A 19,420-nucleotide genomic window follows, 5' to 3' on the forward strand; every position below is an offset into this window, starting at 1 on the left:
TTATTGTATATATTTTATTATTTTATTTATTTACGCATTCCTACTTATTCTAAACTTATTCTAAACTTCAGAGTGGACAGAGAAGGACAAAGAAGCCAAAACTTACCACTTCCACACGGAACAAGAGGAGAACCGTTTTTTCACTCGATTTCAGCCCCGGCATGTCCGTCACGTTACTACTTCTAACGTGTCTTTCAATATTGTTTGCACTGATGACAGGCCATAGTCAACCACAAAACAGCCATCATTTATGAATGTATTATTTTTTGAAAAAGCGCACCATAGCGAGGGAGCGATATTCTAGCTGCGCTACAGCGAGCCACTACTGTATTGTGTCAGTGGCAATTTCGATACGGTTGCACCGTGAGTGAGGGTTGATAATATAAAGGAGTCCTCCTCAATCAAGGTGCCTACTTTCCGTGCAACTCGAGCTTCACCAGTGTAGGGCAAATGATGCTGGCTTTCTCTCAGTAAACAGCCTAATTAGGGACATTATACATAGAAAAAGAGGGTTTTCCCACAATTAGTCCTTGAATTTGTAATTCTGTGTAAAGAAAGCCAAACCCTTGCGACAAAGCATTAGACATGGGAACTGTGAATGAATTTATTGTCAGAACGTGGTAGCAATTGGATGATGTCCAGTGGGAAACATTGTAGTTACGACATCACCTGGAGAGCGTCTTCCTCGCTTCCCCTTCATGTTAAATGAAAGGAGTGGACTATTTTCTTGCTTTCCTGGGACCGAAGCACACTGTTTTGGCTCTGGGCGTTGCATGAGTTACTGCACCCTACCTGCTTGATCAAAGTTGCAGACAGTGAAATGGAGGTGGAAGCAGCGCGGCAACACTTAGACGCGTTTTGTGAAACGCAATCATGCCGTGCCTGGAAAATCTGTGAGGCAGGAATGATTGCCGGCTAGGAGGAATGTAGTAATTATTGTTTTGTTGGTGACAGACTGAGTGCCGTGGATAAGCCATCGTCCACTGGAAGGCAAATACGCTTGTTGAACAAAGCACTTAGCTGCAATTTACACAACAGGATATTTGGAAGTATATGCATTAGAGCGTGGAACATGACGAGGAAAAAGTGGTTGGGTGGGGGGATTGGGAAGTGTTACTTATGGGGGAGCGCCATTGAAGCTTAGCGGTGCACGAGGGCATCTGCCCACCAGAAGGTTGGCTGATGAGTGGCTGAAAAAGTTTTATGTATATAGTTGATGTACTCCACATTAAGGACCATGGGGGGGGAGCACACTAACGAGCTGACCTTAAGGTGCACCCGCACAGCACATCATGTTTCTGCTGTTTTGACTAATTCATGAGAATCACACAGACTTTTTAAAATTGTATTCATTTATTTTTTTAGCCCGAAGTGGGTTCAGGTAAAAAAACCCACTGAACAAGAATAAAGTGTTTGGCAGTTCGTGTACAAACATGACAAGGCTGTTTTGAAGCCTGAACACTTGAAAACAGGTCTCGGAATGCAATGACCTGCTCGCTGTTTCCCTGTAGATACGTCGCCTGCAAAAACAAATGCATGCTAAGTGTCTGCAGGTGTGCACAAGCACACCACCAGCAAATGAAGAAGGGCGGACCGGACCACATGGTTGTTGGTGTTTTTTTAAAACACCACTTTAACACAAATCCTTACATCTTAAAGTGCAAATATGGAGGGCTTTTCTTCACAAAGCGATACCACCAACTGCTGGCCCAGCATGCATATCGCTGCTTTTTCAGATGTTTATTTTATGAAGGCCCGCCCCACAACAGTGTCCGTTGAGTTGGACAAGTTCTAATTATTTCAGGGTTTTTCCTTTTCAAAGTGACATCACCAACTACCGGTCTGGTGTGCAGTTTATTTACTTTTCATTCGTTGTATTTTGGATTTATTAATAGTAGTAGTGGTAGTATTTATTTGTATTTGTTTATGTTTTTATTTTAATTTTTGTTGGACAAATTGTTTCAGGATTTACGATTTTTTTGACCTCACTGACTGCTGGTCTGCCATGCGTTTTTATTAATTCGGTCCATTTCTTATTTTTTTTATTTTCTTAATATTTTTTAGAAGGTCCACCCCACAACAGTGTCAGTGGAGTTGGACAAATGATTTTAAGGATTTGATTGAAATCGGTCCGGCCTAGTGGGCACCTGAACATTCTGTCATTGAAAGTGCGTTTCATCAGCGTGTAGATAGATATTTACGTAGATAGATATTTGGGTAGATATTTACGTAGATATGTAGGTAGATATTTACATAGATAGATATTTGGGTAGATGTTTACGTAGATATGTAGGTAGATATTTACATAGATAGATATTTGGGTAGATATTTACGTAGATATGTAGGTAGATATTTACGTAGATATGTAGGTAGATATTTACGTAGATAGATATTTTGGTAGATATTTACGTAGATAGATATTTGGGTAGATATTTACGTAGATATGTAGGTAGATATTTACATAGATAGATATTTAGGTAGATTAGGGTTTCAATGTCTTTCTCTCCACAGGCAACACAGAAAATGATCAATGTTTCCTGTTTGTCCGAGTGTTTTCCTTTCTCTGTCACACCTCACACGCTCCCGCTGTACGAGGTCCTTGTTGTGTGCGTGTACCCGTAAATAAAACGCCAATTTCATCCCGTCTGTCTTCGCAGCTCCGCCTCTGTCTCAGGCCACCGTGTCCCCCCAGCCCCCGAGAACGACAACCACCACCACCACAACAACGACGGCGCACCGAGGCGTGGCCAACGCTACCACCACAACAGGGCCCAAGGAGGGCGGCAAGGGAGTGGCCAGGCCCCCTCCTGTGATGGTGCAGACCACGTCCCCGCCGCCCCTGGAGTCGTTCCCTTTGCCCGAGCGCTTCTGCGAGGCCACCGAGAGACGGGACATCATGTGGCCTCAGACCCAGCGGGGCATGCTGGTGGAGCGACCGTGCCCCAAGGGAACGCGAGGTAAACAGGGCTTGTCTCGCCTCGAGGGGGGGGGCGCCACTGCGTCTTGATATTCCAGCGTGATCTCTTTGCCTAATGGGAGAGCGGGGAGTCGGTGAAGACATTTTCTAATCGCATGTCACCGCGTCCAAACGTAATTAAGCAATCTGTAGCAGCTCCGTTGCAGGCTCAGCTGTTTGTGCTCGGAACTCGGCGTGGCAACATGCACCCCCGTTGGACTGTGTGTGAAATTGGGCTCATTTGACACGTGGCTAATTAGGATTGAAACATGTGAACCCACAGCAGCACCGTTTTGCTTTTACTTGATGAGACTTTCTGTTCTTGTTTTCCCCTGACAGGCACAGCGTCTTATTTATGTGTCCTTTCCACCGGGGCCTGGCACCCTAAGGGCCCCGATCTCAGCAACTGTACCTCCCACTGGGTCAACCAGGTAGCCCAGAAGGTGAGTCTGAGCTCCTTATGTATGTTTTTCTTCATAGTGGACCGTTTCGCACATGCCAAATAAGGACTGGAATGATATTTTTTGTCACAGTAAACACTGTGGAGCCTCGCAGTAATCCATTTAAATATAGTGGAGTATAATATACATATAATCTAGTGGAGTATAATATACAGTAATGCTTCGCCACTTCGCCCTTTAAATTTGGCGGCTTTACTCTATCATGGCTTTTAAAAATGATATTAATGAATAAATCATGCTGTTTCCTGGTTGAATACGGCCTATTGTTAGTAAAAACAAATACGTTTTCCCTAAATGAAGCATAAAAATGGCTGAATGAACTAAAATACAAACAAGGCGTTCAGAAGACATGTTGTAGTATTCCACACTGGTCACAAGGTGTCAGTGATGCCACTGAAATGTTGGGTGAGACACACAAGCACCAGACTTGGAGCAACAGGCTTTTATTGCAGGTTTGAATGATCTCACAACAGGCACAATAATCCCTAACACGGGCTACTTTTGGGGCCGTAGGCTAAAGGTCAACTTTAAATCCCCGACATCACTTCCTGTCCGCCCCCACTCAGAGTCCTATTTATGTATTATTTTTTCTTATTATGTCTACTATATTTTGTAAAAGGAGTGTAAAGGTGACTATAGGAGTGTTATTTCATGTCTAGACGGCTCTAATAATGTTAAAAACATATTTAGAAGGTCATAAACAGCTTTTCTATGCCATACTATAAAAAAATAGGTATCCTGCTTTGTGGAAATCCACGGAACCAATTAAGCACAATAAATGAGGGACTGCTGCAGTATAGTATAGTAGAGTATAGTATCAATCTATTGATCTGCTGCAGATCCGCAGTGGTGAGAATGCAGCAAACCTGGCTAACGAGTTAGCCAAGCACACCAAAGGCCCCATCTACGCCGGGGACGTCAGCTCCTCGGTGCGCCTCATGGAGCAGCTGGTGGACATCCTGGACGCTCAGCTGCAGGAGCTCCGGCCCAGCGAGAAGGACTCTGCAGGGCGGAGCTTCAACAAGGTAAGCCCGCCCTCAAAATGGCAAACTGGCTCGGAAGTGGAACCTCCAAAGTTGAACTCAAGCCACTGGTTGGTTATTTATTTCCCTCACCACCACATCCCTCTATCATGCTTTTTACAAAACATATTCATTGATAAATCATGTTTAATATGGCCGATTATCAGTAAAAAAAAAATGCATATTTAAGTATATTTTTGGTATGTTTGGCCTAAGTGAAGCATGTTCACGCATAAAAATGGCTAAATGAAGTAAAATACAAATATGAGGCATTCAGAAGACACATTTAAAGACATTGTGATGATATGCGGTCACTAGGTGTCAGTAATGTTGCATTGATGGCCACCGCAGGATTATGTTATTTCATGTCTAGGGCTCTAATAATGTTAAAAATCATATTTAGAAGGTCGTAAAAAGGTTTTGTGTGCTCTTAACTACAAAAATATTCAATTAATAAATAAGAAATCTTTGTGGAAATTCACCTATCACGGAACCAAATAACCGCCATAAACGAGGGATTACTGAATAGAATTTTTGCCACATTTTCTGTTATTTTTTTTTGAAAATGCAAGTGTTGACAGCGATGACAGTTGGACCTCCTGGGTTTTCTGTGACTTTTGAAGCATATTTTATAAGATTTTTGCAACACTTGACTATGGAGGTTCCACTTTCTTTTCAATGTTTTTAATGGAGTCTACCTGCCCGCATTGCCGAAATCAACAAATAACAACATTGCTAGCGTAACAGAGCCACACTATTACTATGACTGTTATTGCTGTTACACTGTCATCATGCACATGATGCACATTCACTCATCTCCAGGTAAGAACATGAAATTTGTGCATCCGTGATTCTCGTCAGGCTTCGGCATCAAATCATCTCTCTTTTTCTCATGTGTTCTTTTTCTGGTTGAATTGTAACAACAAAAAAAAAAGCTTCAAAAGCGAGAAAGGACATGCAGGGCGTACACAAAGGTACTGGAGCGATGCTATTGCCCCATGCTCCCCCTACCCTGCTTGCTGCCCCCACACCCCCACCATGCTGTGTGCCCAGCTCACATTCAGCAGCATGAACCTTCTTTTTGTTGTTGTTTTTACTGTCATGTACTCATTCCCCCATGTGCTCTTTTTAAGTCCATTCCTTGCAGACGCGTTAAAGTCAGCTGTAAGCCCGGAGAGTGGATCATAAACGCATCTTTTTGATGTCTTCATTTCCATTATAACCCAAGGTTGCACATCTGGAGTCATAAAACGCCGCGCTCACATTTGTTTTTGTTTTTTTTTGCTGGCTTAATGTCTGTGTGGACAAGGGAGTTTATGCTAATGCAGGGGTGTCCAAAATGCGAATCAGGGGTCATTTTTGAATTGGCTCGCGGCACATTCTAAAAATATAATCTAACAAGAAAACAATCAACAGTGATTTTACAAGAATAATGTCAAAATATTAAGAGAAAAAAGTTATGATCTTGTTGTCATTTTAAGAGAATATACTGGTAATATTATGAGGAAAAATAACATCATTTTAGTAGCGTTTCTTTGAAGTATTACAGAAAAAAGACATTGTTTTTTTAAGTCGCAATGTTATAAAAAACACAACAAAATCAAGGTTGGAATTTCAGGAAAATGAAGTTGAAGGAAAATTATAATGTTGCGAGAATAAATTACAAGAAGGAAATTTACAAGAAGAAAGTTGAAATAGTTGGAGGATTTATGGAAAAAAACAGCTGTAGTTTTATGAGAATAAAATCTAAATATTAAGACAAAAAAGTGGTGTTCTAATGAGAATCTTTTTTTGCAATTTTACAAGAATAAATTCTTAATATTATGAGGAAAAATATTAAATATTAATATGGAATTAATATTTTTAGTTAAAAGTTTTTAAAGTTGTAATTTGGAAAAACAACACATTTTTGGGGAAATTAGCTTGGGGAAGTAATAAAGTCAAATATTGTAATTTTACTCGAATGAACTAGTATGAAGACAAATAATGTCTTTTTGGAGCAAAGAGTTAACATTTTAAAGAAAAAATACATTCATTTAATACAATAAAGTCATTTTGGGAAAATTAGGTTGGGGAATAAGTTGGAATATTATGGGAATAAAGTCAAAAACATTGTAGGAATAACATCAATAAAATAATAATAATAAAATAAAAATGTTATACAGTAATATTCTGGGGAAAACTTATTTTATGAGGAAAGTACTGTCATTCCAGTAGCACAGAGTGGAAATATAAAAAAATATTTATGCTTTTTTTGTTTGTTTTTTTTTTAAGTGGTAATTAATTAAGTGGTATATATATATATATATATATATATATATATATATATATATATATATATGGACATGTGTTGCTTTGCAAAATATCAAAGTAGCATTTATCACGACGTGGGCCTGGCAGGACAAGGTTTGGACACCCCTGATCTAATCCAAAATCCCGCTTGACGGTTATTCGTGCCTTTTCTTTTTCAAGGACCAACGTCGCCTGACTTTTTTTTAGTGTCCACAAAGTCAAAGCTGTAGCTTTTGTTTCACAATAACAGCTTTGAGGTCAGAGGAGTAATTGTTTTCTGTAAATGGGTGCAATTTGTTCCACCTGGATGATAGGGTTACTTTATTTCTTTATTTATTCATTTTAACCCCCGAATGCTGTCAGGTTGCGTTCATGCATCACGGTATTTTGTCCAAATATAGACCTCCTCCTCCGCCACCGGGGACGTCAGTGTCCTCCGTCTGTCACCAAAGTCGACCCCCCCACCGCCCCCCACCCCAGCCCCCTCGCAGTGCAGATCTGTCTTTTGGGACGGTATTAAAGCAGATTGAGCTAAGTCATGCTTTTAGGACTTTGAGGACTAAAAATGCATGATGGGGGGGTGGGCGGTGGCGGTGGGGGGCAAATTACTCCAAATATGTCCCACATTTTTGTGTTCTCCAGGATATTAGGACACATTATGATTGAAGAAATATGTATATAAAAATATGAATGAATAAATTGTGCTATTTGGTGGTGAAATGCAGGCTATTATTCGTCCAAAATATGCATATTGAAGCAAGTGCATATTGAAGCAAATGCATATTGAAGCAAGTGCATATTTTTTGAAGCATTTTCAAGCACAAAAATGGCTGAATGAAGTAAAGTCCAAATAAAAGGCATTCAGATGACGCATTCAAAGACGTTGTGGTGACGTGTAGCACTCTACACTGGTCGCTAGGTGTCAGTAATGTAACTGCAATGTCCGCTGAGACACACAAGCACCAGACTTGATCCCCGGAACAACATGCGTTTATTGCAGGCTTGATTCATCTCACAACAGGCACAATAAAAATCCCTAATAAAAACACAGGCTACTGTTGCAGCCGTATGCTGAAACTCATCTCTGAACCCCCGACGTCACTCCCTGTCCGCCCCCACACTCAGCTCCCCTCGCATTGGGACACATTTACAGCAGCACACACGAGCACAGGTTGTATTCTGTCTTATTTTATCTTAAGATGTCTACTGATACAAGTGTAAAGGTGACTATAGGGGTGTTATTTCATGTCTAGAGAGCTCTAATAATGTTAAAAAACATATTTAGAGGGTCAGATACAGATTTCCTATGACATCCGGGTCTGGAACCAATTACCAGCAATAAGGAAAGGATTGGTGTACATCTTTTGGGAGGTTTTGTTGGCTCACATTCATGCTTTGCTTTTTGCTGGAACACAAAAGGGTTTCCCCAAACCGATGCAAAGTTGGAAGCGTATAAGTGCCCCACGGGTCTCGTTAAAGTGAACAATTAAGACTCAGAGGGTATTGCCCAACCCCTGATTGATGAAATAATTGATTAAGAGGGCTGTACCAATACTTTAGTCTACATGGTGGGCCGCGCTCTCGAAGATGGGAGACAGAGATGGATGACACGGCGTTATCTGATACCTGCCACGCTTGATGCACACACATCACATCTATCCGCCCCCTCCACGCACCGCGTCCCTCGCACTGCCCGTCCCTGGCATCGATTACCCGATTAGACATATTGATCCGGTTATTTCCCGAGGAAAGACCAGCGTCGCTTCAATCTGACGCCCGATAAAGTGAATGCACGCTGAGGTTGAGGCCACCAAAAGCAGCCATGTTGGAAACGTGTACTGTTGTACAATCGTCCCTTAACTCTCACCTTTAACCCCAGATCTGATTAGTCAATAAATGTATATATTGGCACATTTTCCCTATTAGTGGCCTAAATCAAGCATTTTCAAACCAAAAAATGGCAAAATGAAGGCAAATAGAAATATAAGGCATTCAGAAGACGCATTCAAAGACGAGGTGATATGTAGTATTCTACGCTGGTCACTAGGTGTCAGTCACGTTTCATTGAAGTACAGCAAGGAACTCTCTCTATGCTAATGTGTTAGTTTATATTGCATCTTATTTTCTCTTATGATGTCTACCATGTTGGGTAACAGGAGTGTCAAGGTGACTGTAGGGGTGCTATGTCATGTCTAGAGGGCTCTACTAGTGACTAGAAAGCCATACATAGATTCTAGAATCCTAGAAATTCACTTATTATCACGTCTCACTCAAGACGTCGGGATGATGTGTTGTACTCTACACTGGTCACTAGGTGTCGGTGATGTTACACTGATGCCACCGCAGGAAGTACGGTACAGAACGTGAAGCACAAAAGGAACAACCAGAAACCCTCCCAATTAATATTATGTCTTAATTATGTTGGAGTTTGTCTTATTATGTCTGCGAGATTGGGTGATAGGAGTGGGAAGGTGACTATAGGGGTGTTATGTCATGTCTGGAGGGCTCTAATCATGTTAAAAGGCACATGTTGAAGGTCGTAAACAGGTTTTCTGTGTTCTGACTACAAAAATATTCCAATTCTAAATATTGAATCCTGCTTTGTAAAGTCTTTCATCACGGTGGGTCTGGAACCAAGTAACCGCCATAAACGAGGGATGACTTTCTCATTTCGATGACAGGAAATCCCGCTGCTAATTGTGTGTCCTTGAAAAAGAAAGTCAATCTGCTGCAGTGATAATCCATGTCGTTTTAGTTTGTTCCTTCTTTTTCATCCGTGCTTGCAATCTTTATTTATCTTGAATGTGTCGCTTGCGCTCATGCATGCACCTTCTCGTGCGTCAATGTTTCCTTTTGCTTCCCCACAATATGCAAGGGGGCTTTGCTTTGTGTTTGACTTTCTTCTCCGCTTTGACGCAGGCGATTGTGGACACGGTAGATAACCTGCTCAGGCCGGAGGCTTTAAAGTCCTGGCAGGACATGAACAGTACGGAGCAGACGCACGCCGCCACCATGCTACTGGACACCTTGGAGGAAGGCGCCTTCGTCCTGGCGGACAACCTGATGGAACCCGCCATCGTCAAAGTTCCCGCAGACAACATCAGTGAGTAGGGAAGCGGACTCTGGATCACGCGAGCTGGGCTCGTTTGATTTCAGCGAGGGAGTGACCGGTGATAAGAAAACAGGAGTGCGGCATGAAAAAGGGACTTTGTTTTCATAATAAGCGCGTTTCGACCTTGAGGGAATAGAAAAGGAGTCGCATATTAGGTTTAACAAGCGACTTACTGACAAAATGATGAATATGGGACAATTAAAGAGGCCGGATTCTCTGATTGCGGATGCTTACTTTCTAAATGCATGCGGCTAGACCTTGTAACTCTATACATTAATGTGAGCATTAGCCCGCTGCTGCGGGCTACGTTGTTTATCCGCATCCTCTCGTCCTCGTTAGCGATACGGCGATACTTTTCTTTCACGTGGCCTCGTTAAGCAAGGCTTCGCGAGCAAAATTCCATCCCTTTTGATTGACGCTCCTGTTGTGTCTCTATTGAGTCTCTCCTAACCTGATCTCCTTCTTCTCCTCCCTCCACCGGCAGTCTTGGACGTCTACGTGCTCAGCACCGACGGTCAGGTGCAGGATTTTAAATTCCCACAATCCAACAGGGGCGGCATTTCCATCCAGCTTTCAGCCAATACGGTCAAACTCAACAGCCGCAATGGTGAGCTGCACTGGCGGATACCGGACGCACACCAATGGCTTCCGATACGTATTCACGTGTTTGCATGTACTCTTTCTGGCCTGATTATTTCAATATCATATTAGGATGTTGTTGTTTGTTGTTGTTGTTGTTGTATGTTGTTTCAAAATAAGAACAACACTAACAATAACTATTATGATTAATTACTTATTATTAACAATATTTCTTCTAAGTGTATATGCAATTTTTTAAATATTTTATTTGTATAAATAATAATAAGAAGAATTGTATTAGTATGATGTTTTTTGATGTTATTATAAAGGTTATCCAGCTTTCAGCCAATACTGGCAAAAAATGTGTGCAATACAAATTTGTATAAATTGGATCCAAATAAATAAATACAACATACAAATGGTATAAAATACAAATTGTATTATTGCAACTTTTTAAAGATTTTTAAGTAATTATAAACTATTTTTATGAATACAATAATTTTATTTTTTATTTGTATGTATTTATTTTATATGAACTTTATATATATACAGTATATATATAGTATACATGTTGTCGTAAAAGTTCTACTTTTATAAAAAGTTACAATAATAATAATAATAATAGTGTGGTGATAATAATGATATAATGAATATGATTATTATTATTATTATTATTATTAACAAAATAGAAGTACTACTAAAAATAATAATACCCATACTTGAAAACAGCATCTAATAGCAGATAATAACATAGAAACAATAGAATAATAGAGAGATAATAACATGGAATAATAGTAATCATAATAATTACTTTTGTTACGATAAAGGTATCAATAATAATAATGATCGTGAATATAAACATAATAATTACAATGCATCATAATGAGTTGTTGTTGTTATTATTGTTTTGAAATATTTAATGACACCCTAAACCTCAAGCAATTCCTCTGTTGTAGTTTCTCACTTGTGAAAGGATGATTTGGTTGTTGTTACAGTTTGTTTTGTTCTTTTGGCAAGAGTTGACTGTACCCCACTTTGTTACTCAATCTTTTCCACCGCTTGTGTTTGTGTTCCGTGCAGGCGTGGCCAAGTTGGTGTTCGTGCTGTACAAGAACCTGGGCCGGTTCCTCAGTACGGAGAACGCCACCTTCCAGATGGACGGCGACGCTTACGGACGCAACTTGTCGGTCAACTCCGACATCATCGCCGCCTCCATCAACAAAGAATCCAGCCGGGTGTTCATCAACGACCCGGTGCTTTTCACCCTGGAGCACATCGACGTGAGTGGAATGGGGGGGTTAAATTCACAAGAGACGGAAAAAATGTCTGCCGCAGTCAGTTTGTAGTTTATTTAAGTCATTGAACATCAAATTAAGGCAGTCTTTAGAACCTAAGTGAATTCTTAATGAAAACTAATTCTTTAATCAACATCGGGATATAAATGATAGCCATTTTCTTTTATTGTGGGGGGGAAATTAACTCCTAGATTAGCTGTACAATCTAGGATGAAATTGCTGGAGCACCAATTATCTTTCTTTCTTTTAAAGTTGTCAGTGGAGTTCCCAGAGGGCTGCGCGGGGCTCCATTCTTTATCAGAGAAATTGTGCAATTCCAAAGACGTGGCGTCAAACAATTACGCCGGGCTGTTATTAAAGCCTCATATATCCGAGCGTGCCTCGCTTGCTTTGGCGAGCGTGTGCCAAATGAGACGCGGCGTATGAATTGCTTCATAAGAGCCGCGACGTGAGAAATCCTCGTCCGTGTCGGTGCGGAAAAATACTTTGTACAAGCGGGGGGTAAATGGCCTCCGTGTTGCGCGTCGGCTTCAATTCCAGTCAGTCGCTTATTGGCACACTTTAGCATATCTCTTGTTATCTCGCAGATGGAGCACTACTTCAACTCCAATTGCTCCTTCTGGAATTATTCGGAGAGGAGCATGATGGGCCACTGGTCCACCCAAGGCTGCAAGCTCCTGGAGTCCAATAAGACGCACACCACCTGCTCCTGCAGCCACCTCACCAACTTCGCCATCCTCATGGCCCACCGCAAGATTTCGGTACGTCACGCAAGTTGTTGTTTCGGCACGGGCGACCTTCAGTCTCCTTTGTCTTGTCCCAGAGGGAACACTGTTCTTCAACACATTATAACGGGACTGTCTGTGGATGTAGCTTGTCATTCCAACTCCACACATTAGATGGCAGTACATCTGCTTCTTAACACACCTCATACCGCCAGAGAGTAAGAAGACGTAGCACGAGGGATCAGTCTTATATTTAGCATTCAGTATTCAGACCCCTCTAGATTCTGTTAAAAAAAGGTTTCAAAAATGACGACTCGAGCGACTTTTTCTGGTCTTATTGAACACTTTTGGGGGGCACATTCTGATAATATAATTTCACTATTTTATTTTATTTTTTTTTTAATAAAAAAAATAAAAAAACAGCAGTAAAAATCTAAACAATCAGCAGTAAACAGTCAAAATATTAAGGAAAAAAACTGTAATGTAACCAGAATAAGTAATAATTTCACGAGACAAGGGTTGTGATATCATGAGGAAAAATAACATCATTTTAGTAGCTTTTATTTTTTTTTAAGTTGCAATATCATAAGAAATAAAGAAAAGAAAAGAAAGTTGTTGAAAAATTAAGTTAGGTAAAAACTTATAATAGTACTTGAATAAAGTCAAAATATTAGGAGAACAAAGACCGACTAGTACGAGAAGAAAATTTAGAAGAAGAAAGTTAAAAATAGTTGTAAAATTCAAACAAATCAGCAGAAATGGGAGGAAAAAAAACAAAGCTGTGATTTTACGAGAATAAAGTGAAAATATAAAGATAAAAAATTAATATTCTTACGAGAAAAGAGTTATACATTTCTAATATGAGGGAAAATAACTTCATTTTTGAAGCATAAAGTTGAAATATTAAAGAAAAAATGTCTTTTTTGTATATATATATATGTATATATATATATTGTGATAATATTGTGAGAAACAAAGCAAACAAAATTAAGTTGTAATTTTTGGAAAATTAGATTGAATATTACGCAAATAATAAGGTGAAAATATTATGGGAATAAAGCCCTGATATTACGAGAAGAACATTTACAAGAGCAAAGTTGAAATAGCTGGAAAATTTCAAACAAAAACCATCAGAAATGGAAAACAACCGTGAGAATAAAGTCAAATAATTAAGAGAAAAAAGTCAAAATTATATGTTTTTTTTATTGCAATGTTATGAGAAACAAACCAAAACAAAATATATAAAATTAGGTCTGGCAACAACCAGCATATGGGAATAAAGTCATAATACTGTGAGAATAAAGTGATATGGGAATAAAATCATAATTTCAGGAGAAGGAAATTTACTAATCGGAAGTAGAAAGTTGCAATATTTGGGACATTAAAAAAAAAAACAGCAAAAATGAAAAAAAAAGAGCAAAGAGTGAAATTGATGTTAACAATAGGCATTTTCACCTGCACCATATGACAGTTTTTTTCTGAGTAATTTCTTAGCATATGTACAGAACATGCGTGGCTTTCCAAAACACCAAAGCGGCAGAGTTACATCCTTTCATTTTTCACTCTGTGGCCCACAGTGGAAAAAGTTTGCTCGAACATGTACGCAGGCATCGCTCTTCTCAACGAGCAGCGGGTCCTGCTCACAGGCGGCAGTGCACATTTATAAACAAATACAAAAAAATAAAGATAAAAGGAGCTATGTTAGCAAAATGAAAAACACTTACATAAAAATTACAATTAAAAAAGCACATTTACATAATTTACTTAACATGTTACATGAATTTAATATATAAAATTATATCTGATATAATATGGAATAATGTTATATACATTACAATTGTGTCATAGCAATTTTATACATATTTTACAAAATAAAAAAATATATATATACAGTATAAAAACATCAAAGTGGTGAAATAGAAAGTGAAACCACTGAACTGGAGCCGCGATTCTTTGCTGAGCTGAGAAATATTCAACTTTATTACAACATTCATTCATATTATAAGAGTCATTTTCAGTGGCAGTAATATTTTAAAAAACAACCATTAGCTCTTTTTAATGTGAAAGTGGCCTGTTGTTATTGCATTTTTGTGAATTCAAACTCACCGAATATTTGAACAAGATGCTTTGGTAGAAATATTTCATGGTGAATAACACTCGACATTGAATGTGGACCGTGTACGCTTTTATTTTGGAGGAAAATATTTCCCTACCTTGCTCTCCATGCTTCATGTTATTGCAATAAAGGATGAAACTCTTGCTTCCGGTGTTGTTTTGCAATGACGAGCATCGCTGTTGATGATTGTTTTAGGTGACCAGGCCACACGAGCTGCTGCTGACAGTCATCACCCGCGTGGGCATCGCCGTGTCGCTGGTCTGCCTCAGCATCAGCATCTTCACCTTCTGCTTCTTCCGAGGCCTGCAGAGCGATCGCAACACCATCCACAAGAACCTGTGCATCAATCTCTTCCTGGCCGAGTTAATATTCCTAATTGGTATCGATATGACGGAGCCCAGGGTAAGCGGCGAGGGCGTGCACCTTAATGATTTACTTTGCATTCATCCGCTCTCACTTTATCGCCGCCCCGATACGAGGCAAAAGAGCCTTCAGAGTTAAACGGATGGGACTTTAAGTGTTGCTTGCTGCGTCCCTGACATGACATGAGTAGGACAGCACCATTAATGTCGATTACTAAGGGGCCGTGTCGTCCACTTGACAGCTGCTTCTGTTGGTCCTCTTAAAGCCACAGCGGCCATGCCGTTTTTAAACACTTCATTTCTGATACGGCTATCAACCCGCACTGATGCAGGCAGTGGCTCATCCCTCAAACTAAACGATGCTTCTTTCGCTGCGATGCCGCTGGATGCGTTTCGCACATAAGCACTGTTTGTGCAACGCAAGACAAATAGCGCAATGTGCAATGAACGCTACAGAAAAAGTGGCATATTTAGGGATGCTCCCTTCAGGGGTTTACGCTGCCCACAGCGAAACTGATCATCCATGAGTGACATCGGCCGATACGGATGGCGGTCGCATAGATTAAGTGCACATTGCTAACGGTAGTATTGGCTACGTTAGGGGTCACCGGTGTTTTTTCTTGTGAGAGCTACTTTTACAAAATGTCTTTGAATGCATCTTCTGAATGCCTTATATTTGTATTTGACTTCATTTAGCCATTTTTATGCTTGAAAATGCTTCATTTAGACATGCATGTGTGCATATTCAGCCATATTCAACCACGAGAGAGTGATTGAGTGATTATTTTTTCCATTAATATATTTGTAAAAACCTGTGATTGAGTGAAGCCGCGGAATTTGAATCACAAAGTACTGCCTAAATTTACAACCCGCAAGGTATGCTGGGTGTGCTTCCCAGCGTGCCTTGCAGGTTATAGACGAGGCAAGAAAATGTCAAATGTGCTTAAATGTGCATATTTTGGACTAATAAGAGGCTATAGTCAACCATGAAACAGCCATGATTTTTTGGAATGAATATATTTTGTAGTAGAGTGAAGCCGTGATAGTCGGCGCGGACATCCTGAGCTGATATCATTATTGGCAGAAAAAACCAATGCCAGAATCGCACATCCCTAGCAATAAGATCATCCTTCGTTTTTTGCCCATCAAATCATCAAGTTGAGCCTCATTAGGAGTTTTTACAATCCTGCGCTCATACATGATTGTTTGTTCCCGCTCAGATCGGCTGCGCCATCATCGCGGGGATCCTTCATTTCTTCTTCCTGGCTTCCTTTTCCTGGATGTGTCTGGAGGGCGTCCAGCTGTACCTCATGCTCGTGGAGGTCTTTGAAAGCGAGTACTCGCGCAAGAAGTACTACTACGTGTCCGGGTACCTCTTCCCCGCCATCGTGGTCGGCGTCTCCGCGGCGATCGACTACGGGAGCTACGGGACCGACAAAGCGTAAGCGACTCGCCGGGGCCTCCTGCTTTCTGACTGCAGTGACTCTTTGTTCCTACCTTGCTCCGTATGTGAATCCCCGATGGCAACACCGGACCATTTCGAGCTGCTCTCGGCAGCTGTTCAATTTTTCATGTCATTTGAAAGTGTCTTGACGGACTCAACACTGTGGTTTGAGGAGGGGAGGGCGGGGGTGTGCGGCTACATTAATGCCTTTTTGCTCAAAGACCCTCCTGTGACCTTTTGTTTGTAAAGGCCCTCTTAAAGAGAGGAACCCTGTGCAGGAAAGAAAAAGCTTTTTACGTAGATTAATGACCACACCATAGCTGGGACGACCAAGTGAGGCTACTTAGGGTCTCCCCTTTGTTCTGCATTAATGCTCAACTTGTGAGAGCAGCTTGCCGGGTTAAATATTGACTAGAAAGCATCCAATCAATCATTGGAAGGGTAAGAAACAGGAAACAGCAACGCCTAACGCTGGACATAATAATCCACTGATGGATCCGTGGGCATTTTCCTCTGAAGACGTCAGCAAGCCGTGCAGTGGGACAAGATCGTTCTTATCAATACAAGCCTGGCATGGAAACAGGAGTTGAGAACATTCAGAGCGCTCAGTTAAAAATATTCACTGTCATTCATCCAGGTCATTGAACACCGACTTAGAAGATGTTTCGCCTCTCATTCGAGCAGACGTCATCACTTCACTCAAGGACTAGATAGGACTTCTTCTAAGACAACCTCAACAGTCCCGTTGCGATTGATTCGATGCCTGAAGAGTGCAGTGGCATGCATGAATGCGGCGTTTTGCCTCTCATCTGAGCAGGCTACATCAGGCAATGCTTAAAGACTAGCTAGGACAGCTCCATTTTAGGAGACATGTCTTCCAAGGCAACCTGAAAAGTCAAGTTGGATTAATCGAATGCCCTGAGAGTACAATGACGTGAATGAATGTGACGTTTCAGTCGTCATTCGAGAAGGCTTCACCAGTTCATGCTCAAACCAGAAAGGACAGCTCTAGTCTGACAGCTCTTAGGTAGAGGCAATCCCCCAAGCACAATTTTTTGGTTGGAGGGGGGGCTTTACCTTAGAGAATAACAACTAGGATCCCACACATTCCCCTCAGTCTACAGCTGTCCTATCTAGTCTTTGAGCATGAACTCATAAGGCTTGTTCGGAAGAGAGACCAGGCATGAAGACTAAATAGGACAGCTCTACCCCGGAGGCACCAATCACGTCCTTACTTGCTGCGAATGTTGTTTACTGCGAAACCAGGACAAAAATACCAGCGTCAACGTTAAGCGAGCCGCACCAAAGTACGTTTGACTCAATGTTGTGTTTGTGCCACAGTGACGCTGATATTGTTCCTCATTTCCCAAAGTGAAGAGTGTATTTTGTGTCTTCTCCTTCTCTCAGGTGCTGGCTAAGTGTGGATAATCATTTCATCTGGAGTTTTATAGGACCTGTCACCTTTATCATCATGGTAAGCTTGAAGGGTTTTTTTATTTTCTCTGAAGAGTGAGCGAGGCGCTCGGTGTGCGAGATGAAGGAGATGCAGGGAAGAGATTAAGGAACTGAGGTGGTGGTGGGGGCGTCGGGGGGGTGTCAGCAGGATTTTCTGTGCTCCCAACCTCCTTGCGCCAAAGACATTCGGAGTCATCCAACAATAATCTCTCAGCAGCTGACACAGATCAGGGCGCGAGTGTGCCGCAGATGCGAGCTGGAGAGCGACGATGCGTTCACTGTCGCGTGCATACAGGTAGAATGGCAGCCGGGTTTTTATAGCTGCTATCTTCCTGCTTTGCACCAGCCCCCTTTTGTGTTGTGTGTCGATGGTAAACAGCAGATGACAGCATCAGCGAGAGGCAGACAGCTCTGTTTGGTCAAGGGCTGTTAGAGGTGAAGGACGTATAGCATACGTCCCATTCAGCCACGCAATTATTTACTGGTCGTGACATTATTATCTCCCGCCCCAGACCAGAGTGCGCGTTCCCACCTCTGTGTACAAAAGAGAAAAATATATCATCCCTGCTTACCAGAGCATGTTATAGCTTGCCCTCATGCACACCGGGAAATGAGGAAGCTCTGCAAACTTCTGGCGGCTTTGCCGGGCAAATGGGTTACATTTACAAAGCGCTGTCTTCATTATCCAGCATCGTGCTGGATCTACACCGATAGCCACCTCCTGTTGAACATCACACTCACGCTGAAAAAGTGCTACACAGAATAGAGGGAGGGGGGAGGGGGGATCTCAGCAAGTCTCCGGCACGCCACAAAGTGCTTTTAAAGCAGAGAAACGGCACAGCGTTTTGCCTTTTGTGTGAACGGAATAACAACACAAGCGCGGGGAAAGAAAAAAAAAGGCCGAGCTGAAGTGCATTGCTCGGTTTGCTCACAAAGAGGGGAATTGTACTTTTTAAAAATGGAAGAGGTAACGTAGCAAGACCTGGTGGAGATAGTGCCGAGTGTGTGGACACAAATCATTCCAAATAAAGTCATCACTATGTACTGAAACATACAACATACTGAAACCCTTTTTGGGTGACTACAGTGGATCCCGCACAGTTATGGATTTTTTCTTTAAAAAACTATATAAAGTTGTTTTTTTTTTAATTTTTCTTCTCCGATTTTCTGCAGAAAACAACTCATTCAACCCCAGTCGCTAATAATTGATGAAAACGTGACAGCGCAGGTCCAATGTACGTTTTTGACATGTTTATGTCTTTGTGCTTCACTGATTTTATTAATCAAGTGTTGAGATTTCGCACTCTGTTCAGCGGCCCTCAAACGCACCATAGTTGCTGTGAGACGCTGAATTGAAACTTCTATATTCTACACTGTGACTCCTCTCATCCGAGAAGGCTTCATCAGTTCATGCTCAAAGACTAGATAGGACAGCCCTAGTTGGACAGCTCTGCCTCTAAGGTAGCGGCAACCCCCTGCAACAACTCAGTGAAACTATTCGTCTTTGGGCGTTGCCTCTACCTTGGAGGATATGTACTTGGTTCTTACACCATCCCCTCAGACTGGAGCTGTCCTATCTAGTCTTCACCATGACTAGATGA

At 41.3% G+C, this 19,420-nt stretch overlaps 1 protein-coding gene across 20 annotated transcripts in view; it reads left to right on the plus strand.

Annotated features, from left to right (window-relative positions):
• adgrl2a (adhesion G protein-coupled receptor L2a) overlaps positions 1-19,420 on the plus strand; it is a 154,992-nt gene that overhangs the window by 113,800 nt on the left and 21,772 nt on the right. For 19 of the 20 annotated variants that reach the window (XM_054790269.1, XM_054790270.1, XM_054790276.1 and 16 more), the window contains 11 exons: positions 2,658-2,957; positions 3,296-3,399; positions 4,257-4,442; positions 5,375-5,413; positions 9,651-9,834; positions 10,328-10,450; positions 11,503-11,702; positions 12,305-12,478; positions 14,754-14,960; positions 16,141-16,361; positions 17,772-17,838. In XM_054790269.1, the coding sequence (XP_054646244.1) occupies positions 2,658-2,957; positions 3,296-3,399; positions 4,257-4,442; positions 5,375-5,413; positions 9,651-9,834; positions 10,328-10,450; positions 11,503-11,702; positions 12,305-12,478; positions 14,754-14,960; positions 16,141-16,361; positions 17,772-17,838 (1,805 nt within the window). The remainder of the gene's footprint in view (positions 1-2,657; positions 2,958-3,295; positions 3,400-4,256; positions 4,443-5,374; positions 5,414-9,650; positions 9,835-10,327; positions 10,451-11,502; positions 11,703-12,304; positions 12,479-14,753; positions 14,961-16,140; positions 16,362-17,771; positions 17,839-19,420) is intronic. The other variant, XM_054790271.1, reaches the window with a different exon arrangement.

Source organism: Dunckerocampus dactyliophorus, chromosome 10 (assembly GCF_027744805.1).
Source record: "Dunckerocampus dactyliophorus isolate RoL2022-P2 chromosome 10, RoL_Ddac_1.1, whole genome shotgun sequence".
Classification (NCBI taxonomy): Eukaryota; Metazoa; Chordata; class Actinopteri; order Syngnathiformes; family Syngnathidae; genus Dunckerocampus; species Dunckerocampus dactyliophorus.